The 27,760-nt window shown below is 51.1% G+C and overlaps 8 protein-coding genes across 8 annotated transcripts; 5 read left to right on the top strand and 3 right to left on the bottom strand.

Annotated features, from left to right (window-relative positions):
- Positions 1-929: 929 nt before the first annotated feature.
- Positions 930-5,060, bottom strand: T069G_07457 (ankyrin repeats (3 copies) domain-containing protein; the record flags this gene model as incomplete). The annotated part of the gene is made up of 5 exons (XM_056174667.1): positions 930-1,286; positions 1,374-1,990; positions 2,135-3,228; positions 3,278-4,079; positions 4,136-5,060. 5 exons carry the CDS (start codon positions 5,058-5,060, stop codon positions 930-932), a joined length of 3,795 nt encoding a protein of 1,264 aa, XP_056028246.1.
- Positions 5,061-8,637: 3,577 nt separating this feature from the next.
- T069G_07456 (major facilitator superfamily domain-containing protein) lies at positions 8,638-10,544 on the top strand (the record flags this gene model as incomplete). The annotated part of the gene is made up of 3 exons (XM_056174666.1): positions 8,638-8,955; positions 9,016-9,127; positions 9,199-10,544. 3 exons carry the CDS (start codon positions 8,638-8,640, stop codon positions 10,542-10,544), a joined length of 1,776 nt encoding a protein of 591 aa, XP_056028245.1.
- A 1,232-nt stretch (positions 10,545-11,776) lies between these two features.
- On the top strand, positions 11,777-12,883 carry T069G_07455 (pantoate-beta-alanine ligase domain-containing protein; the record flags this gene model as incomplete). Its single annotated transcript, XM_056174665.1, has 1 exon — positions 11,777-12,883. The coding sequence occupies one exon, from the start codon at positions 11,777-11,779 to the stop codon at positions 12,881-12,883; it is 1,107 nt and encodes a 368-aa protein (XP_056028244.1).
- Positions 12,884-13,167: 284 nt separating this feature from the next.
- On the bottom strand, positions 13,168-15,787 carry T069G_07454 (acyltransferase domain-containing protein; the record flags this gene model as incomplete). The annotated part of the gene is made up of 3 exons (XM_056174664.1): positions 13,168-13,635; positions 13,693-15,547; positions 15,609-15,787. 3 exons carry the CDS (start codon positions 15,785-15,787, stop codon positions 13,168-13,170), a joined length of 2,502 nt encoding a protein of 833 aa, XP_056028243.1.
- A 606-nt stretch (positions 15,788-16,393) lies between these two features.
- T069G_07453 (uncharacterized protein) lies at positions 16,394-17,074 on the top strand (the record flags this gene model as incomplete). The annotated part of the gene is made up of 1 exon (XM_056174663.1): positions 16,394-17,074. One exon carries the CDS (start codon positions 16,394-16,396, stop codon positions 17,072-17,074), a length of 681 nt encoding a protein of 226 aa, XP_056028242.1.
- Positions 17,075-17,496: 422 nt separating this feature from the next.
- On the top strand, positions 17,497-18,158 carry T069G_07452 (uncharacterized protein; the record flags this gene model as incomplete). Its single annotated transcript, XM_056174662.1, has 3 exons — positions 17,497-17,601; positions 17,673-17,989; positions 18,053-18,158. 3 exons carry the CDS (start codon positions 17,497-17,499, stop codon positions 18,156-18,158), a joined length of 528 nt encoding a protein of 175 aa, XP_056028241.1.
- A 1,378-nt stretch (positions 18,159-19,536) lies between these two features.
- T069G_07451 (GYF domain-containing protein) lies at positions 19,537-24,332 on the top strand (the record flags this gene model as incomplete). Its single annotated transcript, XM_056174661.1, has 7 exons — positions 19,537-19,646; positions 19,901-20,300; positions 20,367-21,039; positions 21,112-22,970; positions 23,067-23,135; positions 23,211-23,961; positions 24,025-24,332. The coding sequence occupies 7 exons, from the start codon at positions 19,537-19,539 to the stop codon at positions 24,330-24,332; spliced, it is 4,170 nt and encodes a 1,389-aa protein (XP_056028240.1).
- Positions 24,333-24,727: 395 nt separating this feature from the next.
- Positions 24,728-27,760, bottom strand: T069G_07450 (tetratricopeptide repeat domain-containing protein; the record flags this gene model as incomplete). Its single annotated transcript, XM_056174660.1, has 1 exon — positions 24,728-27,760. The coding sequence occupies one exon, from the start codon at positions 27,758-27,760 to the stop codon at positions 24,728-24,730; it is 3,033 nt and encodes a 1,010-aa protein (XP_056028239.1).

Here is a 27,760-nt window from a genome sequence, read left to right as displayed (position 1 = left end):
TTCATGTCAACTAGATCCACCGCCATCATCATCTCCGCGATGGCCTCAACATCGCCCAGCTGCATTAGCATGAAATAACAGTGACTGGCAATTGTCATCTCTCACATTGATAGCGGTGTTTTCCTTTATTAACGCTTAGAAATTGGCAAGTCGCTAAGACGCCGCAACTATATGTAGTGGCGTTGTTCCTTCATTGTTCTTGGCATTCAAATACACTCCTCTTTGTAATAGGAGCCGTAAGATATCAACATATCCAAGGGTGGGCTAGGGATACGAGTGTTATTCCGTCGGAAGCTTTGGCATTGACATCAGCGCCCCTTTCAATTAGGAGTCTCGCGATATCAACCCCCCACAAATTGTAAACTAAGGACGTTTTGCGAATTGTATCGAGATTTCCGTAAGATGCAACGTATTGAAAGAGCGTGGATTTAACGGAGTTTCTGGGAGTTTCTGGGGCTCAGATCGGTTCTGCTATCCAATAATTGCGGCATAATTGCCGGATTAGTCAAACACGCAGTAATAAAATGAACCATTGAACCGCCGTTATTCTTCGAGTCTACTATACTATGTTGCTGCTGAAGGTTACCTAGATTAAGGCTATATGTATAGGTTTTTTTTATGTTTAAACTGGGATAGCCACGTGGGCGTCAGGTTGAGATATACGATCCAACGTCTTCAAGAGGCGGTTTCGTGACGAACGTCTTACCCTAATGGGACTTTGCAAACCCTTTGCACGCAGACTTGCCAACAAAGATGCAATTCTGAGCGAAAGTACCTAATTAGGTCAGTAGTCTTGATATTGATGTCGAGTGCACAAACTACCTAAGCGTATTCAGGTCGTGTCTATAGCTACCTTATAGTAATATATGTATTATAATTTAGAGCGCAGCATTTGGATCGGCTCTTGTTTCTATCTAGTTATAGGCTTCTTAGCTACCATAGTTTGTTAGTTTACCCGACTGAAGCAATATTTTTATGATTTCATGGCTCTCAAGGCGCATAGCTAACATAATTGGTGTAGTTCCTTCAGCATCTGGTCTGTTGATGTCAACGTCATCCATTCCTACTAGTAGCTCAACAACGGGCGCATCGTCGTCGTGAATAGCATAGAATAACGCCGAACGACCACGTTTATCTCTTGCGTTGGCATCGGCGCCCAAATCTATCAACGATTGGATGTTGTCAGAGTGCCTGAGCAATATAGAACTCATCAGGGGCGTTACGCTATCGCTTCCTCTGGTATCGATGTCGGCACCAAATTGAACTAATAGCCTTACAACCTCGATCTTTCCACAAAAAGCAGCAAAAAATAGTGATGTGACGCCATCGGATGTCGCATCAACATCAGCACCTCTTTCAACCAACAGCCTTACAATATCGATATTTCCAACGATACTCGCGTAATGAAGGGGTGTGCGCCCCGACTCTTCTCTAGCATTAATGTCAGCACCTAATTCAACTAATAGCCTTACGGCATCGAAATCTTCCAGTCCGATGACTGCAAATAGGGCCGTCTGTCCATCAGAGGTCCTGGCATTTATATCGACGCCCTTGTCAACCAACTGTCGAATAATCGCTAATTCTCCCCAAATAGCGGCGTTATAAAGACTCGTTCTGCCATCTCTATCAGGTATGTGTATGTTGGCGTCTCTTTTCAATAGAAAATCAAATACATCCTTCTGTTTGTGGTGTATAGCTAATCCTAAGGCTGTCATTCGATTTTCCTTCTCTTTTATCTCGAGCTGGGCTCCAGCATTGGCTAGAAGCTCCACGATAGATAGGTGCCCGCTTATCACAGCATAGTGTAGTGGTGTCAGACCAGTTTCGCCGTCTGCCTCGTTTAAATCGACCTTGCCCGTCTCAATAAGCAATTGGATGACATTCTGTCGACCAAGTTCGGCAGCATGCGATAGAATTGTACGATTAGCATACGTTCTCGCATTCAAATCAGTGCCGCCCTCTATCAGCTGATAAATGTCGACATCACTGCCTATTTCCGAGAGATGATAGCGACTCTCTTTGGAGTTTTGAGTCAAATGTTGATGATCGTTTTCCCCAACCGAAAAAGCGCTTTCACCGATACAATAAAATAGTTTTATTGAACCCAAAAGATCGTTGGCGTCAATCGTGCCACCACGCTGGAGAAGTAGCTTGATAATCCTCTTATCTTGAAAATTTGCCGCAAGAGATAGGGGTGTTCGGCCAACGCAATCTTGTGCATTAACATCACTTGCTTTCTCTAGAAGTAACTTGACCATAGCCTCATATCCTCTTGCGCTAGCCCACATGAGTGGTGTTCGTTTATATTTCAAGTCTTTTATTTCGAGATCTGCTCCTGCAACGACCAATAGTTCAGCTACAGCTTCATGGCCATAGATAGAAGCCAATGATAAGGGTGTATAATTGTAACTGTCTATTGCGTCTGGACTGTAGCCACGTTCAAGAAGCAATTTTGTTGCTTCTGTAAGCCCTAAAACTGCAGCCGCGTGTAGTCCCGTCATGTTTGAGGGAAACTCTTGGCTATAATTTTGGTGTAAAGGGTGCTGTTTCAATACTAATCGCGCTTGCAACGATGCCTCAACGCTGGTCTGACACTCGAGAAGATGTAACACTTCATCAATGACTTCCGTATTGTGAGAAAGGTGACATTCCCAGTGATTTGCGGCATAATGGAATAAGGGAAAGGATCCTATTCTGTGTTCAAACCCTTCATCTGATCGACAGTGCCCGGACTTGAAGATTTCGAATGATAGATATGTAAGACAGCTTCTCAAAATTGACTCCTCAGCGCCAGGAAACCAAGAGTTTCGAGTTTGCTCTAGATATTCATGTGTTGTATAGTGCACTAGTCGAATTATGCGACTTTCTTCATCGACAGTAAGTAGCCCAACACAAGCTGAAGTTATGTCTGTGAGGTCAGGCAAGTCATCTTGACTGAGTGTGGTCATCCCACTCTGCGTTGCAAGAGCGTGTTGAAGCTCTAATGTGGTGATTTGTCTTTTTGCGAGGGTCACCCATGCTAGAGCTCGCATCGCAAGACTTCTAAACCCTTCCTTCTGATTTCTGATTCTCTCGATAGCTTGCTCGTACGCATAGGCAAGCATTTTCCCTTTTTGATCACCGCTATTCTCTGTATTCCGGGATTTGAAGATTACTAATTGCCTGCGTATATCGTTCACAGTTATCTTGTCTTGAAGCAAAACAACATATATTTGAGCCAAAAGGAACCTAACATATGTCAATGGTGTTTCGTTTCTCTCAGTACTTCACAACATACATTCCATCGACAGCCTCAGATATATCTGCCTTGATCTCATCCCTTAGAATCGGACTTTCACGAGCGACTTTAGGTAATCTGTCGATATGGGCCTCTATATACTTCGTGACGTCGCTCGTCTCAGCACGAATTTGTAACTTGATGATGTTGAGGTTATTTAACCGATCCATAACTTCTGGAATAGGTCTCGAAGTTGTCAAAATTCTTATTCTATGCTCCTTTTGAAGCTCGAAAAGTGCAGAGAGGAAGAGATTTAGTTCGAAAAACTGGCATTCGTCAAGGGCATCGAGAATAATAAAGACTTCTGAGTATTTTGTCATAACACACCTGAGATCTGTTTCCAGCTCCACAAGCGATGCTCGTGTCCTTTTCTTTGAGTGCTCATGATACAGTTCCTTGGTGCTTTCTGGAAAAGGATGCAGACCTCCAGCAAGTTGTTTCAATAGACTCGCAAGCAGCTTCTGGAAATCTTGATCTTCTTGCTTATTGTAGTTAAAGTAGACATAGGTTATGCCAATGTCAGAGATGCCTCGAAATTTCGATGAGAGGTGACTGATGACTAGTGAGGCCAGTATAGTCTTCCCTGCTCCGGGAATGCCATGACAAAATAATGTATTGTTGCTGCCCGTAATCCAGTCTTGGAATTCTTTTTGCCCAAGGAACCACTCTCCAGTTCCAGGTTGAAGCCTCTTATAGCAGTCGCTGTGTAATGACCCATAATCTATAGGTGTAAGCCAGTCAAGTATCTGTTTCTCTTCCTGTTCATCCACCTTTAGTTGGATGTGGCTCACGCTTTGATGAACTGTAATTTTGGTCAATTTGATGTATAGTTGAAGCAATAGAATGTCAATTACTAACCCTGGCTTAAAAAATCTTTCGCTGAAGGCTCTCCCTCAATTTGCGTAGGTCGCACTATCTGTAAAAGTTCCTTTGTCAACGCCGCTGCTATGCTGGCAGCATATCCCTGCCAATGATCATTCTTTTTCGAGTCTGCATAGTCGCATATTCCTCGAATGACAAGGCATGGGAAGTTGTTCATCACTCCTGCTGCCTCCATCTCCACACAGAGGACTTGGCCGCACAATCTTGCATTAATTTCGTCCCTCATGGAACCGTCTTTAATGACCTGATTGCCCGATGCAATCAGTCCGTAGTGAATTCTCGGATCACCGGGCGATCTTTTGTCATCCGCGTTCTCTTCTTCGAATGCAGCGTCTTTGAGCCTATCATTCCAGGTATATTTGGAGGCTAGTCTTGGCCATTTTCTTGCAAGCTCCTCTAGAAGTTGAGATATCTTGTTTCCTTCCATTTCATGGTTGGTCTTCATCGTCGTCAAAGCTGAGAGTAGTGCTTTGGGAGGGCGATCCAACGACCCCGTCCGCACGAAGCCGGTCCCAGTAGCCTTACCTAGATCCCATTGAACTACTCCAGGATACTCTCCGACGGGTGTACTAACAACGATGTCTCCCAATCGGACGCGTGGGGGGATACCGCCGCCAATCCCTACCAAGAGTCCGAACTTGATCGATGGAAATGTGGTGACCAGCTGCATAATGACGCTTGCAGCTGAGTTGGTTCCTATCTCGCCTTCTGGTAGACAAACCACAACGACATTGTGTTTGCCAATGGCCCCTAAGGTGTAAGAGTTGGTGTCGGATGAGTTGGATATTGGAAGAGAATCATGCCTCTCGTCTAGCATCGCTGTCGCGGCTGTTCGCTCCTCTGATAGCGCACAAATCCATCCGACAATGTAGTCATTGTAACTCAGAGGCTTAGATGCCATGATGGCTTCATAGACTAATTTGGGATGGAAATATAACAGGTTAGGAGCCTTTTGAGCACATTTGTGTTCAAATTTAAGTGTAATCGATTAATCGCTATCGCCAGGCTGTTCTTTTATTTGATTTGCTGCCTGACTACCCAACCAGTCAGTAGCCAATTGAGTATCGACCTCTATTCCTAATTTCATTGGTGCAGCCTCGCCAGACAAAAAATGTACTGCTGTCTAATAGCATATTCGCATTGAACTGGCTTGATTTACTTCATTTAATAATGATAAAAAAAAAGGGACAACGAAAAGATGCTGCGCATTGCTTGAACTCCAATTTATGGTAACCCTCCACCGATGCAAGGGTCAAAAGGAGACACAAGATATCATCACTTTGACCACAGCATACTTTTTGACAGTCTCTGCACATGCGACAGAAGGAATTTCACGTGCAAAATGAATTGTAGAGACGTCTATTCCTTTATAAATATTTCGTGACGCAATTTTCGTGAGGCAAGGGGTCGTCGCTATCGCTCAAGCTCGAGTTGCGCTACTTCGAAGTAGATAGTCCGCCTAATATTAGAGGACGAGAATCCTTCAGTTCGAGAATTAATGATGATGGGAGTATATGAGCTATTCATAATATGGCGTCAGCATCACGACTGTTCTTTGGGCAAGAATATACTCTGTATTTCTTCCAAATCTCCACCAAAGGAACTGAATGGGTCTCCGAAAGCTTGCAGAAACGACGGCTCTGAGATGGCGTAGCTTGGCAGATGGGCGTGCATCGTATGAGAATAAATAATTTGTATGCGATAATGAAGAGAAAGAGAAAGAGAAAGTTTATTATGGCAAAACCGCCTGACAGGATTTTGCTGAATTAAAGGAAGGATCTGGCGCGCCCGCACAAGTGGACACTTGCATATCACGGCTGGCCCGTATGATATAAGACGACAACTAATGATCCTTCGACGCCCTTTGGCCAACTGTTAACTGTTACATATGCCAAGAGAATAGTCCAAACTACGTTGCTGTAGAAGAATATGTCTGTTCCCAATGAATGGGTAACTTTATTATTATAGTTGCTACCTGAAATCCTACGTCTCAACGTCATTCGTCCAAATAAAGTACTTGCAAATATACTCCTATGGAATACGAGTATGATAACGCCAAAAGGACAAGTATCAGTTTACGTATGGTGCCCTCGGTTCCTATTCTGTAGCCCCCTATTATGTGACATCTACCCGTAGGTTGGGCAAGAGCTTTGATATGAGATCGGTCCAAGCTCAAGACATCATATATACGAACATGTCATTGTGAGCATGTGATGCACTGCAACGAATTTTAAACTGAATCCCCTTTTAAACCACAAGTTTGCCTTGTACTATGAAAATACTGAAATGTCAAGCATGGAGAGGAAGAGAGGAGGGGGCGTGTAATTTGCTGGGTCGTTGGTTACGTTTGTTGGCCACTTTGCCGCCACTGATTGATAACAAACAAGAAGGATCTCATAATCTACTGCCCTAAAAGGGAATGTTTTGTATCCCGGCTGTATTCACAAAGGTGCCATCTCTCGAGATTGCAACACCACAGTCGCCATTGTGTACATCGCTGTCGTTTGTCTCACCCGACACCAATGCCAACGCACACCATCCGCAAGCTGCATCATCAATGTCATTCTAGATGAATCCTTCCGGAGGGTCGATGCCCTCGAAAACTCGGAGTTCATTATTAATGTATTGATGCCTGGCGGAAATATCCCTTCCCTTGCGGCGCGGATCTCATGCTTTTAGGCAAGGGAGAAGGAGGCTGGGATGCGCAGGTTTCGAACCGCAATTCCCCCTCAACGGTCTGGTGTCGGAGTTGCTGGTTCCCCAAAACCACCATCTCGACCCTATTTCCATGTTTGTCGTCATGATAGCCTATCTTGTTCGGCGGACATTACAAAACTCCGCCAGCCCAACTTGCGAGGCTTACAAAACATGCTACACTACGGGCTGTACTAGAGCCATGGCGTGCAAAAATATGTACTCTGCTCAAGCAGAGATTCGCTGCAACTCCGTTAGCCTCAGTGGGATTTCCTGGAATTAGCTGCTAAATCACGGTAGTGGCTTGTCGCAGTCCGGCTCAATATTTCATCCGCTTTTTTCCGTTTGGTCGAGAGGAAGAGCTGGGCAGCCAAAAGGGCTCCTCGACTTGTCCGGAGTCCTAATTCCGTAACCGATGGCTGTCGGAGAGATCAGGATGGGGCTCAGCTCTTTAGAGGCTCTTTAGAGGACATCTCTAGGCGTTTAGGCTGGACAGGGGGTTGAATGTGTGCGAAATGTGTGCGAAAACATTCATTGCTGGTGAATACATGTATGCCCACGTTACGGTAGAGTTGACCAGGGGAGGTCACGCCGTGGAACGCCGTGGTGGTTCGGCAAACCTTCAATGGATCAAGGTGCGGTTGAGCAGAGATTTCTTTGAGGCTAGTGAGTCACCGGGGCCTCGAGGCGATTCCTGATCGAGTCAAAGGTCGGATCCTGCTAGAAGCTTAGCGGTCGGTAGTCTTGCTCATGGTTGGGCGTTATGCTGCTTATGCCGTGTTAGTCTGGGATCTCGCGTTATAAGCGTTATGCTGCCCGTTCCTTCAACTTAGATTCTGACTCGCACGCCCTTTGTTTAATCTTGGAGAGCAACAGTTGAGTGTACTGTAAAAGAAAATTAAAAGAAAATTTACTGTGTTTTCCATCTCGGGCAATTGTGCTGAGTTGAGTTGGGTTGGGTATGCGCACATTGTCTCTGACGCAAGGGACTTACATGGACGCCACCTGGACATGCTGTGAATAGCTGCACACATGGCCTGTTCCCGGAGTTACGTGCACAAACAACAACCATTAATTGATTGATTGCTTCGGTCTTTTGACTGTATCCGGATTCCAGCAGCGCGTTGTACTTTGCCGTACCTGAGCCCATTCATTGTAAACACATATCTAAAATCTCATGCGAGCCACTTTGGGCCGCTAACATCATCAAGTCTTGGACGCTTGCGGCACGCAGTTCCACCCCGTTACTCCGTCACTTGCAAGGCAAAACATGTCTTGGGAAAAGCTAAACATGCATAAGGCGGCCAACCAGGTTCGACAATCTGGCTCACACGCCGCGATGATGAGCTTAATTCAGTCAGCATGGGAGATCAATGTTATGTCACCCCTGCGGACTTTGGAGATTAAGTGTCCGAGAGTCGAGAAGACTGCATATCACTTATACGCACCAGAAGCGGGTCGAGGAGGCCATACTAGCAGTGACTTTTTCGTTCTCGCATAACGGGCCAAAGGGGGGCGTGTGGATAAAGAAAGAAAAAATAAGAGTACGAAGCACGAGCCGCCGAGTGACGACGCCCCTAGCGGACTTGGGAATCCGCCTTGATGGAGATTTTTATCTTGATGTGTTGGTTTTATCTATCCCCAGCATATATAGGATGGACGAGGGCCGGGATGTGGTGATGGAGCTTGCTTTGACTCCTTGTCAACGTGCAGCTGCTTATTGCTCCTCGATACCACCCTGATCTCGCACTACTCACAACCGAGAGACAGGCTCCCTTGTCGCAATGGCAGACTTACACTCGAAATCGCAGACCCCTGAGCGGCTGCATGCAGCAGTAGCCTCGACAACCACGACTCTCAACGGTGAGGACTTTGATAGCAAGACTCCTGTGCCTAGCGTAGGAGACGAGGATGAGGCTCTCGACCTCGGCCTCGATGGTGAGAAGAGAGATGAAAAGAGAGACGAGACAGACGAGAAGCAGGAAGAGATTGCTTCGGTCCAGAATGACGAGCTATCAGAGGATGAGTACCCTTCGGGTATCAAGATGTTCTTCATCGTGCTCGCCCTGGTGCTGAGTGTCTTTCTTCTGAGTCTTGATATGGTGAGTTCGACACTGGCTTATTTTGCTCATATGACAATGTGAATGCTGATTCTCATCCAGACAATCGTCGCCACCGCCATTCCCAAAATCACCGATGAGTTCCAAGGTCTCGACAAGGCTGGCTGGTATGGCGCCGCCTTCTTCATGACTGTCGGTTCATTTCAATCTACATGTAAGCCATCCTCACCAACACCATCACCATAATCTGTTGTTAATATATACATCATACTAACTTCATCGAAGGGGGCAAGGTTTACAAGTACTTCCCGCTCAAGGCCAGCTTTCTCATCGCCATCTTCATCTTCGAACTCGGCTCCGTCATCTGCGGCGCCGCCCCCAACGCCGAAGCCCTCATCACCGGCCGAGCCATCGCTGGTCTCGGCGCCGCTGGTCTCGGTGCCGGCGCGTACACCATCATTGCCTTTTCCGCACCGCCTAAGAAGCGTCCTGCGTTTACGGGCATCATAGGTGCTTCGTATGGTTTCGCCAGTGTCATCGGACCGCTGCTGGGAGGTGCCTTTACCGACCACGTCTCCTGGAGATGGTGCTTCTACATCAACCTGCCTATTGGTGGTGTCTCTGCCGCCATCATCTTCATCTTCTTCCAGACTCCTCGAAATGCAGTTCCCGTCAAGGCGCCCTTTATTGAGAAGATTCGACAGATGGACCCTCTCGGTGTTATCCTGATGATGGGAGCCACCGTCACCTTCATCCTGGCCGTCCAGTACGGTGGCATCGCTCACCCCTGGAACTCTTCCGTCGTCATTGGCCTTCTCGTTGGATTCGCCCTCATCATTGCTACTTGGGCATTTGTCCAGTGGTTCCAGGGCGAGTACTCCATGGTGCCGCCTAAGCTGTTTGCCAAGCGCACCAACCTTGTCATGTCTCTGGTCGCCTTTATCCAGGCCGGTGGCTTCTTCGCCGCCATCTACTACATCCCCATCTACTTCCAGTCTGTCCACGGCACCAACCCAACCATGAGCGGTGTCCGTAACCTGCCGTTCATCATTGCCGTCTCCTTCTCTACCGTTGCAAGCGGTGTCCTGGTCACCGCCACTGGCTGGTACCAGCCTCTCCTCCTTGGAGGCACATCCGTTGCCACTGTCGGCGCTGGCCTTTTGTACACGATGGGAGTAAACACATCGACCGGCAAGTGGATTGGCTACCAGATCATCGCCGGAGCTGGCTGGGGCTGCGCCTTTCAGATCCCCATGATTGCCGTCCAGGCATTGGCCGACCCCCAGGACCTCGCTGCCTCTACCGGCATGCTTCTCTTCTTCCAGGGCCTTGGAGGAGCTTTCCTTGTCTCCGGCGCTCAGTCTGCCTTTGTCAACACCATGATCCGAAACGTTCTCAAGCACGCTCCTCAAGTCAGCGAGGCGATGCTCGTCTTGACCGGCGCCACGGAGATCCGCAACAGGTTCCCCGTGGACCAGCAGCCATTTGTCATTGACGGCTACATGGCTGGTATCAAGGTTGTATTTGCCATGTGTGTTGCTTGCACGGGCATTGCGACCCTCATCGGCCTCGGAATGAGGTGGCAGAGGCTCAACCAAGACGCTCTTAAGAACGCCGGAGGAGCGGCATAAATCTCATTTTTTCCTAAGTACCTATATATCATGCTTGTGATACATGCGACAGCCTAATTTTCATTAGGTTTGTAGACATAGTATGTTCTAGAAGATTGCATCGCAGGCGTTTGTTTTTTTGTGTTTGATGAAACGGAGTCGATTATACTCTGTGGATGGGTCGGATAATAATAGGCGGAGTGGGATTATGACGCTCAGACTAGCATCTTTTTTTTTTGTATACCATATAGATAATCCTTCGCAAAGAGAATCACAACTTACGTACGATTGCACATTTGGGCATTGCTTTACGAGAGAGCGTTTGGACCGTGATGCATAAAGTGGACAGACAGTCAGCTTACTGTAATGAGAAAAGATGATGGCAAGATGCAAGGTGCAATCACGAGTTGGCAGCAGTGCGAGTGCATGTAAGGTTGACTGCAGCGAGACGACGAGGCTGCATCTACCCTTGCCTTATACTATCTGTTGTTAAGAGAGGAACAGTCAAATAAGAAATGAGCTTGATATAGACCGGATATACATAAATACGGGGTAGGGTCATCTCTCTCTCTTTGAATCACTATGATTTGCGTTGACAAAAGTCGGATATCTCGTAACTAACTACCAGGGCCTTAACAGCTGTAAACTGCAAATGACGTCTTACGCGATCCAGCTCCCAAGCATTGATCTCACGTGGGACATCAGCTCTGCAACCTGTAATCCAGTCCAAGCTCCCATCCTGCCGCAGCTCCTTCACGGCCAACTCCGATCTCCATGCAACACACCCTCTCTCTCTCACCTTCAATTCTCCCAATTCCTAAGGCAATGGAGGGGGCACAAACCCGGCAGCCTGGTTAAGCCATGACATGGTACACTAGCCTCCAGGAACCTCCAAAAAATTACGGCAGCACTGTGTTAGCACACCCCTCACTACTCTCACTCGTCCCCAAAACTCCGCGGCAGAAACCATCACGAAAAACAAAAAAATCCCTGGACTTGACTCAGCCATTGCGCGTCGGCGATGGCGGCCGAGGCTTCGATTCCTGCCTGATTGCTTCGGCTGAGCGGAGAGCTTTCACCTCGACGTATATTTAATTGCTTTGGATACCCGGCTGTTCTCTTGTGAAACCTCGGGCTTTGCGTTCCACTGATACGATACCGATAACAAAACCTCAACTCCAAAAGCCAACCACATCTCCAATTCCACTCCTAACAAACACAAACGCAATCACAAACAACACACATCTCTCACAATGCTGCCGCAATCATCCTCCTCCTTCTCGCGCCTCGTCTCCCGCGCCGCCATCCGCACCCTGCGCACCGCCGCCGCCGAAACCGTCCCGTCAACGTCCATCAAGGTCCTCCGGCTCGTCGACGCCGTGCGCCAATGGCGAAGGCCTCACCTAACAAACTTCCGCTCCGTCGGCCTCGTGCCCACCATGGGCGCCCTGCACGAGGGCCACTTCTCGCTCATCCGCGCCGCCGCCCGCGAGAACCACCACGTGGTCGTCAGCATCTACGTCAATCCGGCCCAGTTCGGCATTAAAGAAGATCTCGCCTCGTATCCCGTAACATGGGACTCTGACGTCGCCGCGCTGGCCCGCCTCGACCGCGAGTTCGCCGACGACGGGGCTAACCTGGGCCGCATCTCGGCCGTCTTCGCGCCTTCCACCGCCGAGATCTATCCGTCTGGTTTCCCGGGTCAGGAGATTGACAGCAAGGGCAGCTTCGTCACCATCACGCCTGTGGGTGAGGTCCTCGAGGGCGCCAGCAGGCCGACCTTCTTCCGCGGCGTCGCGACGATCTGCATGAAGCTCTTCAACATTGTCCAGCCCGACCGCGTCTACTTTGGCCAAAAGGACGTCCAGCAGACCGTCGTCATCAAGCGCATGGTCAAGGACTTTATGATGCCCACCGAAGTCGTCGTCTGCCCAACCACCCGCGAAGCCGATGGTCTTGCTCTAAGCTCTCGAAATGTCTACCTCGGCACGCGCCGCCGCCACGTCGCCGTCGTGCTGAGCAAGGCGCTGCGTGCTGCCCAGGAGGCCTACGACAGCGGCAAGCTGAGCCGCGGCGACGTCCTCGGTGCCGCAAACAATGTCGCCGATAGCATGCTTCAGGCTCAGAAGGAGCTCCCGCCTAACCAGCGGGTTACTTACGAGGTCGATTACATCTCCCTGGCCGACCCTGACACGCTGCAAGAAGTCGATACGGTAGACCCGGCGAAGGGAGCCGTTCTTAGCGGCGCCATCAAGATGCTGCCTGTGGAGGAACCGCAAAATGGAGAGGATCTGGGACATTCTGGAGGCCCGGCGGTAAGGCTGATTGACAACATCATCTTGCCGCCCAAGGCCCAGTAAGAAGGAGATAGTCGAGACGGCATGGTTTTACGATTGACGAACAAGAAGTATGGTTTAATAGGAGTTTTTACGAGAAGAAGAGTAAGAAAAAGAAACATAGAGAGACAGGGATGTTCATGGCGGGTAGAATTGGAATACTTCGCTCCTTCTCCAGCGGCCGCTAATATGCGCGCTCCTTATTGGATCTTTTTCTTAATTTACATAGCATCATTATATGGGTATAATACAAAGCAGGTCGAAAATAGGGGGAGAAGAAAAAAAGATATAACAACACCCCAAAAGTCTTACAAATGCGCTCTGCCCTCCAGCTTCCTCTTCCTCCGTGCACTCTCCATGTTGTGATCCAGCGCATCCTGATCTTCCTTGCTCAGCCTGCTGGGCACCTTTCCGCCCTTCTTCTCCGCCTCTTCAGCTTCAGCAAAGAGCCTGCTGCCAAGCTCATCCGTCAAGCGAAGCACACGGCTGCTAACCGTGGCGCCATCACGCCGATTCTTACCCTCACGACGAGAGCTTGCAATCTTCTCCGTAAAGTCCCATAGCTTGCCCTCGGCGAGCAGAGCGCCTGTCTCAGGATCGCGACTAGGTCGCCAGGAAGGATCGAGCTGGAGGCGAGGAGGGATCTTGGAGTCTTTGGATTTGACTACGTTGATGATTTGCTCTTGCTGGAAGCGCATGTATGAGTTTTTGAGGGTTTCTTTGTTGACAGCCTCGAAGTAGGAGAGGTCGCCTTGGTGATAGAGAGTCTTGCCGAGCTATAATACCAAAGAGTGAGCAGGGGGTATACAAAGACAAGTAGAATTGTTCCTTACCAGTTGTGCACTATTCTGAGCCTTCGCCTCCTCGATCCATACGTGGCCATTTTTACCTGCAGGAGGAGTGAGGCCCATCAATGACACGGCAGCAAGCCAACTGGCCTCGATGAAAGGCCAGATGAGGAAGCAGTAAAAGTCGTAGTTTTCTCGCCCGGCCTTGCGCTCCTCATCCGACAATCCAATGGTTGCAATGTTCCCATTCTCGTCTCTATCCAAGCGAACCACATGGTCGGCTTCCAAGCCGCGCAGTGTGACATCCAAGTTTGCGACAAGGCCGGCGCCCGAGAAGATGAACTCTCCGCGGAACAGCGAAGACAAGAATCCGACTTGATCTTTAAGTTCTTCGTAGGTGATGTCCTGGTTCGACGGGCCGCCTCCACGCTTGACGCGCGTGTACATGGCTGCGCTGACAAGAGCCTCGTAGATGAAGAGATGGATCGTCATGTTGCGGTAAAAGGAGAGCTGAAAGCGGTCGACAGCGTAATACGTTGGTTCGGCCAGTCCCTCAACTACCCCAACCAAGTCCTTGCCCAAGACTTCCAGACCTCGGTCGACAATCTCTGAAAGGGGCGCGTTTCCAAAATGTGCAACTCGTCCACCCTTGGCTCGGACACGAGCGGTCAGCCACTCGACACGACGGACCAATTCCTCTTTACCGACACCGCGACCACGTAGAGTGAGAAGAACAGTGCCAATGAGGGCAGTGGGCATCACGACCGAAACCGCGTTGATGTCGCCGAGGACTTTGTAGCCTAGGGCACGGAGGAGCTTTTCCCGAATAGCTCTTACTTCAGAGTTGTTGCGCTCCGTGTCTAGGCTTGCAGGAATGCTATTCAGCTTTGAGAGGTGGTTGTCAACAAATTTCCTCAAACTCCACGGCTCATTAAACCGAACATCGACTCGGCCCAGCTTGAGAGAGAGGATAGAGGGTCCGTTGGAGAGGAAATCGGCCAAGTTTTCCTTCTTCTTGGGCATGCCAAGCAGCTCAGTGACATAGCCCTCTGTCTCAATGACCTTGTCATATTGAGTGCTGACAGGGCACACAATGCAATCCTTCACTCTGCCAGATAGGATACTGTCGAGAACGAAGCTCAGGATGCCAAACTTTGGTGGCAGCAGCTTGCCTGTACGCGATCTGCCTCCTTCGATAAAGCACTCGAAGTTGTAGCCTTTTTGTAGCAGCGTGTCGATATATGACTGCACGAGTGTGGTGTACAAGGCATCGTCTCCGAATGATCGTCTAATCCACATGGCGCCCGCATGTTGCAAGAAAGCTCCTACAACCGGAAAGTTGAGGTTATCTCCAGCTACGACTACCGGCAATGTCAGGCCAAGGCGATAGCATATCAGCTGCAGAGAAACGTAATCCACGTGTGATCGGTGACTCGGCAGGAATACAATGCTCTGCTTATTCTTGGCGGCCAGCTCTGCCACTTTTCGTATTCGCAGGACCTCTTCGCTGGAAACATGGATTCCCTGGTGGTAGGCGCGCGTCACCAGCTGCATACAGAGATAGTATGCACCGCGGATAAAGGTGTTGCTCTCCATCTTGCAAATCATGTTGTCTGTAAGCTTCTCCGCGACCTCTAGGAGAGAGTTTTCTAGGACATTGCGTCGCTGCGCATGCTTCGTGATGTAGTCTTTGTCATTTTTATTCAACAATCCCTCCTTCTCCTCTACGGCCAGGCGATCGTTGGCGAGCTGCGAAATCCGCTTCTGCAGCAGCGGCGCCGACAGGACCATGGAGGTCATGTTCTCCGAGAAGCCGGAGTAGAACACCGGCTGACCGATGACGCGGTCGTAGGCTCGCCATCCTTGGCCAGACACATAGAGGGAGACTTCGCGAAGGAACCTGTTGCCAGCGGAATTAGTAGGAGCGAGAGGAGAGCCGGCAAGCCTCGGCAAATACGCACTGGAGCGGCTCGCTGCGAAACCTGGGCGATTGATTCATCAAAGCTTCCTCTTTTTCATCGTGGACGATTCCCTTGGGCTCGACGAAGCCGCTGGGCTGCAGGGTGATTTCATCGCCTAGGATTTGGAGGTCGGGGGCCGAGCTATTGGCGTCGTCAACGGCATCGCCATCGTGGGACATGGCTGGAGGTCGCGGAGCCGAGGGATGGGATTGTCGTGGTGTGGAATCGATTTCAGAGACGGCAGAGGGACGTTGACACGAACAACAGCAAGGCCATGCTATAAAGAAAGGCGCTTCAGCTGATGCTCGGTCGATGCATAGAATACGCGGAATCAAAGCTGGTGAAGAAGAATAACAAATGGCCAGACATGAGGAGTCTGATGATTATCCGGGGTACCGCAATAGTGCTGTGGGGCAGCAGTGAGTGCTAACAAATTGGCCTTCCAGCGGTTCCTTGGCCCGAGGGCATGTGAAGCAGAGCTGTCCAATGTTTGTGGTCGCATTGATCCATTGAACAGCTGAAAACGCTAGCGGCCAAGCCCGTACCAAGTACAGCTAGAGCGCCACCAGCAGCTGCCCATTGCTGAGTACCGACGACTTCTGCTCCACCTGCAAGGCTACTGCCAAGCTTTAACATCCCAAAAATTGCCGATTGGCATGGAATTTTCATCAACATTCAATCTCTCAGTCACGTCTGCCTTCCGGTTTCTTCACTCCCTTCCCAGTCGAACTCAAGGGCTTGCTATCTACTGAGGTGTCTGAGGTTCAAGATTTCGCATCGCCATCATGGCATCTTCTGAGCAGGTCAAGGTGACTCAGGATTTGCTGTCAAGGGCACACTCTCCCGACAGCGCAAATCGCATCTACAGTGATAAGATCCAGTATCGAACTCTTCAGCTCAAGCCAACATCTCCTCCTGCTGCTGCTCAAAATGCCAGGGCAGCACGTCAAAGGGCACGTCTGCAGGGCAAACTCCGGGGGAAACAAAGGCCGAAGCCGCTCTCTGCTCGTGAGCGCCGCCAGCTGGGCCTATACGATATCCCCAAGGAGGGGCAAAAGTATGAAATTTACGAAGGGCTGAACAAGCTGTGGATGGGCTACGCCTTGGAAATCTTGGGCAACGACATATACACCGGCGGCCCACTGGCTGCTGCGAAGCTGGCAAGCGCCGAGTTTCACGGGGCTGAAGCCGAAGTGGTGAGGAGTCGGTGCCCAGGTCGAGTGGGTATCAAGGGCATCATTGTGAGGGACCGCAAGTTTGTTGTTGAGCTGATTACAAGAAAGAGGGGGCTCAAGGTTGTTCCAAAGGAGGGGACCACGTTTCGTGTGGAAGTCTCCGAACCCCAGCAAGCCAATGATGCCACGGAGAAGAGATTCGCCTTTGAGGTTCTTGGAGACCAGATGATGCTGCGTTCTGCGGATCGAGCCAACAGGAAATTCAAGTCGCATTTCCTAAAACATGTCTAACGGTTGGATGTTACGACTACTTCGTTCCCTGATGCCCCCACCCCTATCCGTCATGAGTTTTGGGGGCGTCTCATCATTACGAGCTCTACGGCCAGACTGGCTTGTCCATTTTTTAAGTTTTCAATATTGGGATATACGTCGTCATCCTTCACTCGTATCCTACGTATTGTTGGACTGGTATTAATAAATATCGAAACGTGTCCCCAATATTGTTGCAACATACAACAGGCCTTTCACTCATCTCATCAACTCATGGCTATCGAGCAAAGACAAAGCTGCACAGAAGCCCGGATCTCCGAAATTACCAGCCAAAACCGATCTATCTCTCTACAGCTTACAGAGAAGCTTCAAAAGCAATGTTTTTTTGCGAACCGATCCCATGGAGGATACCTGTGCCCTTTGTTGGCCCTGCGCTGAGGACGATGGCGGCTCTCATATTGCTGGCCAACGTGAATGCTCTCTACGACAAGATGGAAATTTTTGGCGTCAAAATATGCCTCCCCATTTATATCACAAATCTTTGCCTGGTAAGACCACCAGCAAGGCTGTGTGTCGTCTCTGGAGAACACAGCTAATCATCGCCATGACCGTTGTTTAGATTGGCGCAATATTTTTAGTCCTGTGTATCTTCGCAGCCCTAAAGCAGCACGACTTTGCCATCAACCTTGACACTCTCTGGGCTACGATTGCAGTCTCCATTCTCTGGACCATTACCGCTGGTTTCAATATAGGCATCGTGATTGCTGCTATGGTGCATTGCCACAATCCTCGCTTCAAACACGACGACGAGTTGAGATACTGTCACTTCTTTGGCAATGCACATTTGGCGAGAGCTCATGGATGGGCGGGAAAGAGCTGGCCCTTGTACTACTGGGTCAGCGTGGTCTCGGCTCTGGTAATGGCATTCTGGCAAATGTGCGTAATATTCCCCTTGAAATGATCCCCAACGAGCAACGTGTTGACTTGTGGTTTTCTTAGGCTCAACTGGATATTTTGGATCAAAGACGTACGGCGGGTCATTGTATACGGAACGAGACCGCCACATATCCATCTGAATGATTGGCCTTTGGTACCTCCTAGGTGAGAGACTGTGGATGAATAAGAAGCAGGGCAGAGCGGGCAAAGCGATCCATAGTTATGAGGCGTGGTTATGGACGATACCTAGGTAGGTATGTAGAGGAATTGCCTAGATGGCGTATTTTGGATAGAGGAGTAATGGTAAGGGTTATTTATGATAGCGACAGCCGCAATGATATAGATACCTGCACTTCTCATGAGCTGTATGCAAAGCTCTTGTCGATCCTTTTGCGCGTGCTCTTGTGTGCTCTCCAATGATACCTCCCTTATTGAGCTTGATGCTGTACATGGGTACCTAACCTATGGAGTTGGGCTCCGCATGTGGCCAGAGGTTGATCGGCCCTGTGATCCAAAAAGTCGGACCATTGGCAAGTCAACGTTTGCCGTATCTCTCCGATCGCGATAAACAGCTGAAACATATGGATAATTTACTTTTTTTTCCATATATAAAAATCCTGGTAGATACCTACTAAAGTTTGATACGCAGAACGTGGGAGAACGAACAATCAAAGTCAATATACACCAACAGTCAGTCAGTACCTGCAGTTGGTGGCGGTTGGTGCGTGCTCGTATGTATTACAACAGTCGCAAAAGCAAATAAGAACCAGGCCTCGAATGAGTAATACCGACTGCCCAGTTGGGCCGTTACCCCAAACCAATACGGCTGCGGCTGCATATGTTTTAGCATAGCGCAGAGCCATTGCTCCGGAGATGCTACCCTTCCCTTCAGCTGCCGCATGACCCGTATTAGGGCAAATATCACGCAGTTTGCTCCAGGGCTCACATGTCCAGATGCAACTCCTCTCGAGCCGTGATTGTACCAGTACTATTTTATTTTATTTTTTATCCAATGCCTCTGCATTATTTGGCGCTTCCTCAAGCCCCCGCCCCGGTGCGTTGCCGCACTTATCGCAGCATGTCGTAATACGGCGCTGGTCGCCCTGCCAGTTTTCTCGATTAGGATTTAGCCCTCGCACAGTAGGCTCGGTTAAGGTTCGGTCCTGCCCCATTGCGGCCTAGCGGCGCCCAGCCTCGCTGTACATACAGCCTGGGGAACAGATTGGAACCAATTTTATCTTTCCCAAACCTCAGGTTTTTAACGCCAGCAAAGCCTTGGTAGCATTAGTTTCTCATTCAAGCATTCTGTCCTCTCGCGACCTAGCCTCCAGCTATCCATACGACTCAGACGACCTTTTACGCGCGCCATTGTTATCACCCGCCATATTGCTACTCCTAGCAGACTTTGGAATTTTTCCTTCTCGCCAGACACAACCCACCTGTGTCTGCATTTCTCACCCTCCAGTCGTCGACCCACGACTGCCCCGAACTCGACCAACACCCCCGCGCCTCGATACACGATTCCGATCCGTGGGACAAGTCCAACCATGCCGTCCAATCTCCCGTCAAGCTTTGCCTCGGCCGCTGCCGGCCAGAATGCCAACCGCGATGCGAGGGGTGGCAGAAGTGATGGAAGGGGATCCGCTGGAGGCGAATGGTGAGTCTTTGCCCCCTCGCCAGACACCTGCGTTGGACGCGAGATCTGCAGACGACGGAGATTTTCTGTCATGCATGCAATTTGTCCTGCTTCCGTGCACTAGTGTGTGCCGTACGAAATATTATTTCTTCTATTTTTTCTTATTTTTATTTTTTTGGCGGGGGATGCGCTCACGACACAGTGCCCCTCTGTTGTTTTTCCGAAAACGGTCATGACCTCTTTTCACCTTCGTCGAAGCTAACTTGGATGCTTAGGTCTAGGAGAGACGGCCGCTCAGCTAACGGTACCCTGACTTTCCGTCGTTCCTCTACCACGCCCCTGAGCCAGACCTCAAACCCTCCCCCTGCGAACGATAATGCCGTCCAGCTACCCACCGTCGAGGACCCCATCCCACAGCCCACAACATACGAAGTTGGTCCCTCACGTTATACCAAGGATGATCTGCTTGAGATGTATCAATCCCAGCGGCCTGGTGGCAATCCCTCTCATCTCTTCATCTCAGGTTGGGATCCAAGCAATGCTAGTGGTAGTGGCGTAAGGGGCTGGGGAAAAAGCAACGAGAACCACGTGCCACAGGATCCCGGCACCTGCTGGGATTTCAACGGCGACACGGCACCCATAGGATTGTCGGGATTCTCTCAAGACGAAAAAGAGGTTCGAGATGCCCAAATTTCCTGATTGGAGTTGCTATATGGGCGCTAAATAACTGACCTTTACCAGGCCTTTTCTACCGACATCAACTCGCCACTCAAGCCTCCTACGCAAGCTAAAGAAGGTCACCAAGCGGCAGTCAACGGCCGGAAACCATCTCTTTCTCATGCCCCAGGAAGCACATTTGGCGTGAGCTCTCCATCATCCGCTGTCCGACCTGCCACCCGCCGACGAGAAACCGTCGATTCCAATCCGTTCAGCCCTACCAACATTGCGTCGCCAACTGCCAGCCGGTTTTCGCGAGATGACCCCCTGTGGTTTTCGCGAAAGCCCGGTGAATTGAGAGAGTCAGAAAATGATGATCCCGACAACACCGAACAGGCCCCGCGTGATGTCCCAAAGCCGCCGATTCCTGGTTTAATGCGAGCCAACACGTCGACCGGTGTGAGCATGACGTCAATGTGGCCATCATCTACCGCGTCTAGTGCTGGCGCGTTTGGTAGCTTTGCCTTGCCCACTTCGCCAGCCGTTGGTGATAAGCGACCGGGCGGTGCTCCGGGAGGCAGTCGACTTGCTCATCTGATCCCCAAGGACAATACCGAAAGCGCGGCTAGCAAATCGTCCGAAGGCCAGAACCCCCAACAGTCTTGGAGGACTAGGCCACGAACTGACACTGATCCTTTCGGCGGCAGCGAGGAGGTGTCTGGCATGTCCGGCATGTCGGGTAGTGCTGCTCTCCAAGGCGAGCAGGATATCGCTCCTGGCGGTCCACAGCCGCCAAGTAGAGGGATGCCCTTTGGCACTCCCATTAAAGGGTCTACTGGAGATTTTGGAATGTCCAACCTAAATTTGGGCGGCTCATCATCTGGCGACAATGGTCCTGCCAGTCCTTCGGAGACAAACCCTTACCGGAGCCCCCCGACAGAACGCCACGATCACGACGGACCTTCTGATCAAGGCACTGGGGATAGGGTTCATAGCACTGGCCATGAACAACCACACTCCAACTATAGTACGCTTTCTAGAGGTTTTGCTGCTGCCTTTGACGGGAGCGATCGTAGTCAGACGTCCAGCGTGGGCGCCAAAGCCGCCTATCTGTCGTCTGGTTGGCCCGCGCCAGCTGGCCCGTCTACCGGAACCCCTGACCGTGAGCGGTCCAATTTTGGAGGAGCATTCGGTAGCTCTCTCTTTAGCCCTATTGGTGACATCCAATCTCCCGGCTTGGGCAACCTCGGCGGCGTGTTTGGGCCATCCAATACCGGTAGCATCGGTCGGCAAAGCAAGTTGGGATCTCTGTTCCCTCCCGCTATGCAGGCTCAGATGCATGCGCATGAGCACGAAAGCAGCCTCTCCGACTCTCTTGGCGACCTTCGGCAGAGCAACCCACTCGGTGCTATTGGCCGAGGCAACTTTACCGTTCCTACTCGAGACACAGACAGCCCCATGAGATCTAATCGTGGGGTCTTTGAGGAACTTTTCCCCTCCAGCGATAGCTCTAGAAATCTCGCCGGGTTTGGAACCTCAGATGCTGGACAGCCCGGCATCGCTGCGGCAGTGCCCCAGTCATTCACGCCAGTCAGTGGCGGAATGCCGTTTGGGAATGCTCAGGCTGGTGTAGAGCCCCCGTCTGCTCAAGTCCGCCAAATGGTAATGCCTGATCGGATGCGATGGGTCTACCTTGATCCTCAGGGGCAAATTCAGGGTCCTTTTACTGGACTGGAGATGAACGACTGGTACAAGGCCAACTTCTTTACTCCTGATCTTAGAGTGAAGAAGGTAGAAGACCCCGAGTTTGAGCCTCTCGGCCAGCTCATCAGGAGAATTGGAAACTCTCGCGAGCCATTTTTGGTCCCCCAGATCGGAATTGCTCATGGACCTCCTATGCAGAGTGGCCCCTTTGCACCTGGCGCTGGAAGTGGCATCATTCCACCCCTGAGCGGTGTATTCCCAACGTTTGGCAGGACTCTCACTGCCGAAGAGCAAAACAACTTGGAGCGTCGCAAGCAAGAAGAGCAGTTTCTCATGGCTCAACAACGCGACTTTATGATGCGACAGCAGGCCATGGCCAAGTTCCAAATACAGCCAAGCCTGCAACATCATTCCAGTGCTCATAGTCTCCAGAGCCAACCAAGTTTTGGTAGCATGACATCGCCGCTGGGAGTTCCCCAGCAGCAACATCACCAGTTGCCGCATCAGCAACCCATCGGAGGCCTAGGCCCGGCCACTGTTTTTGATACCCACCCTGGTGCCGCCAATCCCGCTGCTGTTCGCGCCGCTATGGGAAACGGGGAGCTTTTCAGACCAGAAGACCTGGTTAACCTTTCGGCCAATGAACGTCAAATGCTCGTATCCTTGCAGGGTGAGCCTGCCGGTACTGAATCTGGTGCGCCTCAGCCCATTGGGACTCCGGGCGACGCAAGTCTACGGTACGGTCTGCCAGAAGCTAACGAGCTCAAGGAGGACGATGAAGGTTTCAAAGATCGTTTAAAAGAATTTGAAGATCTACGCGCCGAGCATGACGCCGAGCAAGCTGCTGCCGCGATCGTCGAGGAATCCCAAGAGAGCTCCGCAAAGCAAGAAGAAGCGACCGTAGCAACGCCCCCCTCCGTCGACCCGCGAAGCGAACCTGCCCCCTCAGCCAGCAAGCCAAGCAAAGCCTCTAAGAAGAAGGCTGTCAGTGAAGAGACGTCGTCGCTTTCTCTAACCCAGCAGGTGCAAAAGACTCAAGCCTCTGTAGCTGCTTCAGCGGCCACCCCTCCTGCTCCCCAGCCGACTGAGCCAGGAATGCCGATGCCATTCCCCCCTCCAGCTTCGATGACCCCCCTTCCCGCCCCAACGGCACAGAGAGCCAGGTCTAACTTGCCTGAGCAATTCAACCGATCCCAAACCGCAACTCCCGACGCCATCGCCCAGCCTCCTCCGTTGGCTCCGTGGGCCAAAGATCCCGGTCAGGAGGGGCAGAAAGGCCCAAGCCTGAAGGAGATTCAAGAGGCGGAAGCCCGTAAGGCGGCAAAGGCCGAAGAAGCTGCTGCTGCGCTCCGAAAGGCCGCGATGGAACAAGAGGCAGCTCTGCTCAGAGAGAAGGAAAAGTCGGCGGCTGCCGCTGCTGCTGCTGCCAACGCTGGCCTCCCAGCGACCAGCACCTGGGGTCAAAGTTCACCCGTAGCATCTGTCAGCCCCTGGGCTAAGCCGGGAGCTACCAAGGCCAAAGGAACGACACCTAGCGTTGCATCTGGTGCGGCTGGAGCCAAGAAGACTTTGGCCGAGATCCAGCGCGAAGAGGAGGCACGGAAGCTGAAGGCCAAGGAGGTCGCTATTCAGACCGGCGTTGGCGCCCCTGTCAACACCGCTAAAAGCTATGCCAACCTTGCTGGTAAGCCGAATCACGGCTCCACGCCGACAGCACCCTCTCCCATCTTGACCAGTGGAAGTGGTTGGGCCACCGTTGGAGCCGGTGGTAAAGTGAAGAGCCCATCTACTGTCCCGTCTCAGCTTCAAAGCCGCTCAGTTAGCAGCACCAGTGTCAAGCCTGCTTTGGCCACCCCAGTGAAGCTGGCACCCAAGTCCATTGTTAGCAATGTCAGCTCTACCAACACCGCTATGGATGAGTTCAACAAGTGGGCCCACAGGGAGCTCTCGAGAGGGATCACTGGCGTTAACGATAGTAAGTCGTCTTTACATGGTTCGCATTTCACGTCTCTGGAGTATTCTAACGCTTATTTTGCAGTCACGAGCTTCCAAGCAGATCTTGCTGTCCTGCCCCTCGACACTGGATTGATCGCAGACGCTGTGTATGCTAACTCTACCACGATGGACGGACGACATTTCGCCGAAGAGTACGTTCGACGAAAGAAGCTAGCGGAGAAGGGTGTGGTTGAAAAGCAAACCCAGGCTGAGAGCAAGGCGTCGGTCTCCGGCGGCGGATGGAGCGAAGTTGCCAAGAAGAGCGGTGCTACCCAGACCAGGGAAAGCGAGGCAGCGATCCAGAGTGCCGACTTCAAGGTTGTTCCTGGCCGCAAGAAGGGCAAGAAATGAAGCTCTGTTTAAAAGCGCTGTTGCTTATAGTTACATGTATTGGGCTTGGAAGTTTTGTTGTTTGATTTGGATGACTGCGGAAGCGGAAAAGCGACATGTGTATAAGCGAACATGACAGCTGTTTAGTGTAGTTTCATGTAACATGCCTACTTGTGCTGAGAAAATGATGTTCAGAGATGCAGTTTGTATCACTCTTTGTTGCCATGTGTATTGTGATTGCAGTGTTGATTAGTCTATGCCAGCAGCTTAATATCAGATCTGGGTAGTACCCCTTTTAGTAACTCCATCCACTTACATGCTTTATAAGAGAATCAAGTGAATTAAAGTCACAGTGTTGGGCACTTTCAAACTAGCTTTGCTTCGATATTTTTTGCATTCATCTTATTCTAGTCTATTCAATTCCTGTCTATTTTCAATCCCTCCATGAGATTCTCCAACGTTCGCCACCCCTGACTATCCTCCCACGTCGCCTTTCCTCGTCCCATGACGCTGCGGACGGCACTTCGCGCCTTGCCCTTCCACTTCTGTCCAATGGTCTCAACGTCAGGTCCCCAGTTCTCAAGTACGGAGACCAGCTCGTCAGTGCGCTTGACAACTTCCGTCCAGGCTGCTTCGTCCGACGTCCAGTCGACGCTGGCAGATTCGCCGGGTAGCAGTCCGCTTCCAGAGGAGCCGACGGCGGCACGCCAGGCACGTTCCGAAGCATCGATTGCGCCGGCATAGTCGTTGCGCCAGGCACGCAGACGTGAGACAAGTGTCCAGAGCTCGGAGCGGGTAGTGATAAGGGGCGTGATCTGCTCCTCTATAAGGCGGATGACGGCGCGCTCGACGGAGCCGCGGGCAGGTTCGTAGATGCCGCTGCTCGCAGGGGCCTTATCCTTTGACAGGATGGCGTCCTGGAGGAGGGCGGAGAGGATGTCGATGTCGAGGGCGGTTTCCGACTTGCGGATGCGGATGGTGTTTGAGATTGCGATGACGATGTCTGTGATGGGGGTCGGGTAGATGCGCGAGGCGAGGGTGACGACGTTGTCCCAGATGCGCCAGTTGTCGTGGGCGATGGAGGCGCCCTTTTTGTATGCTGCGAGGGATTGGGCGAGGAGCTTGTTGGGGTCGCGGGATATGATCTTTTCCTCTGCTGCTTCAGTGAAGTTGTCTTCGTCGTCGTCGTTGACGGTGCCGTTTGTAGATTTGCTCTCTTCCTTGTCTTTTCCGGGTGCTGTCAACTCGCAGTAGAGGCTGTACAGAGCACTGCCGAGATTGCTCCATGTCCTGGCGCCTTCACCTCCTTCGGTATCGTTTGCGCTGCTGATTGATCGACTGTAAGCCTCTGCGGCATCTTCAAAGCGTCCCAGACGAAGGCTGATGTCGCCGAGACGACCCCACATGTCGGGACTGAGTCTGTTGACGTTGGTGGCCTTTTTGTAGGCCTCGAGGGCCTTGGCCAGATCCTTTTGGCCTAGATAGTATTCTCCTAGGGATCTTTGGGCACGAGCAAAGCGCTGCTTGGAGATTTCCCATGCGCGCTCATAGTGAGCCGGATCGTTTTCCAGATCACCGAGGATGCACCACAGACGGGCGGCATTCGGGGGAGGAGGTTGTCGCTCTGGTCCTGAAAAGTCCTCTGCTTTGAGAAAGCCGACGTCTTGGCCGACAACTTCATCCTCCGGCTCGGATGTGGAGTCCGCTGCGGCTCCGGTCTTGTTGAAAAGTCTCCAGCGGATGATTCCCTTGGCCTTGGCTTCTCCTCCGCTGCCTCGACCGTCTTCGTCTTCGGCAGCCGCACTGCTGGCATAGCAGAGAGCGACTTCTGCCCAAAGTTTGAGACGCTTGAAGATTTCTAGGGCTGATGTCATGGAGCCAACGCCAGCCCAGGCATAGGCAAGCTCGGATTCGAGATGCCATCGCGGAGGAGTAGATAGAGCGTGGATATAACGGAGACGAACGTGGGCAGGGGCAGATTCTGAGTTTGTTGCGGCGGGCAGGAAAGTGGTGGGTTTGGAATCGTTGACAGGGGCAGTAGCTTGGCCAGGGGCAGTGACCTGAATAGCTGGGACATCAGATTCCTCATTTTCCTGAGCTTCTTTGCTTGGAGTGGAAAAGGTGGTATCAGTGAGGACTTGGTCGGCCACAGCTTGTAACTGGAGGACACCGCGCTCAACTGTTCTGCTTCTGTGGATTTCTATCCTTGAACGAACGAGCAGGGCTTGTGTGTAAATCTGCCAGTTGACGGACTTGTCGGTCAAAACACGGACTGCAAAGGGCATAATCTGCTCAGAGGTGAGGCCATCGACGGGCGAAAAGGCATCCTTGATTGTCGCCTCAGTAAGAAGAATGATTTCATCAAGGGCAGATAGCTGTGGCTGGTCGTCTGGCGCCAAGTCTGCCAACGCAGGCGGCAGAGTCTCAACGGCTGTCGTGGTTTTTGCGGGTTCCTTTGCGTAATGGATCTCCTCCAACAGAGTATCGTCGTTGAGCTTGAGAGCATCTGGCTTGGCCTGTTCATCATCCTTCTTGCTGACGGCTCCTTCAATGTCTTGTTCGGCGGCACTCTTTGCAAAGACAACTAACTGACTGAGGTTGTTCTCTTGGAATTTTGTCCTCTTTCCAAGAGCTCCAGACAGAGCGTAAGCAATTCCAGTAGCCTGCGCGGCCTCGTCTATGGCTTCTTTTGCCTTATCATTACGACCAAGTAGAATGTAGTTGTTAGCTGCTTCGATAAGAAACAAGGCTTTCTCTTCCCTGGTCCAGGTTTCTTCCGTGGCCCAGACTTCAGTGCTGAGGATTGTTGCTCGAAGAGAGTCTATTTCATTGCTGATTTGTGTTGCCAGTGTAGGCACATCACTCCACTGGGAGCTCTTGTTGAAGTTGGATGATGAACCTAAGCTTGGCTGCGTGATAATCTTATAGTGCCAGACGTTGACACGTAGCCTTTCCCACGCAAGGCTACGCTTTGTTAAAATCCCTCCAGCCGAAGGCAGCTCAAAGATATCTTTTGTTTCGGAAGCTAGAACATCAACCAAGATGTACTTGGCCAGAGAGAATAGTTCTAAATAAGGAATGTGGGCATAAGGAACAACGCCATCAACTTCGAAATATCTCAGGCAGGCCCTTCGAAGCTGATGCAGAGCAACAGCTGATTCATGGGATTCTGATTTGCTGGAATTCCAAGCACTGACAAACAGCTTCTCGACGTGATTTGACTCATTCGCTGGCAGGACAGGGCCGGTGACGGTTGCTTGGAGGAAGGCATCGAGAGCTGCTAGACCTATGGCTAGTAGTTCTGAGGATGGGTGCTGTGTGGATGAGGCCGAGCTTGCTTCGTTCGATAAGGAGACCAGATGAGATACATGCGCCGTTATGAGTTGCTCCGCTACAGCACTGCCAACCAGGGTGGCCAGGCTATTAACATTTTCTGATGCTGAATCCAT

The sequence above is a fragment of the Trichoderma breve genome, chromosome 4 (genome assembly GCF_028502605.1).
Source record: "Trichoderma breve strain T069 chromosome 4, whole genome shotgun sequence".
NCBI classification, from domain to species: Eukaryota; Fungi; Ascomycota; class Sordariomycetes; order Hypocreales; family Hypocreaceae; genus Trichoderma; species Trichoderma breve.
The sequence above is the reverse complement of the archived record's forward strand: the minus strand, read 5'-3'. Positions and strand labels throughout refer to the sequence as shown.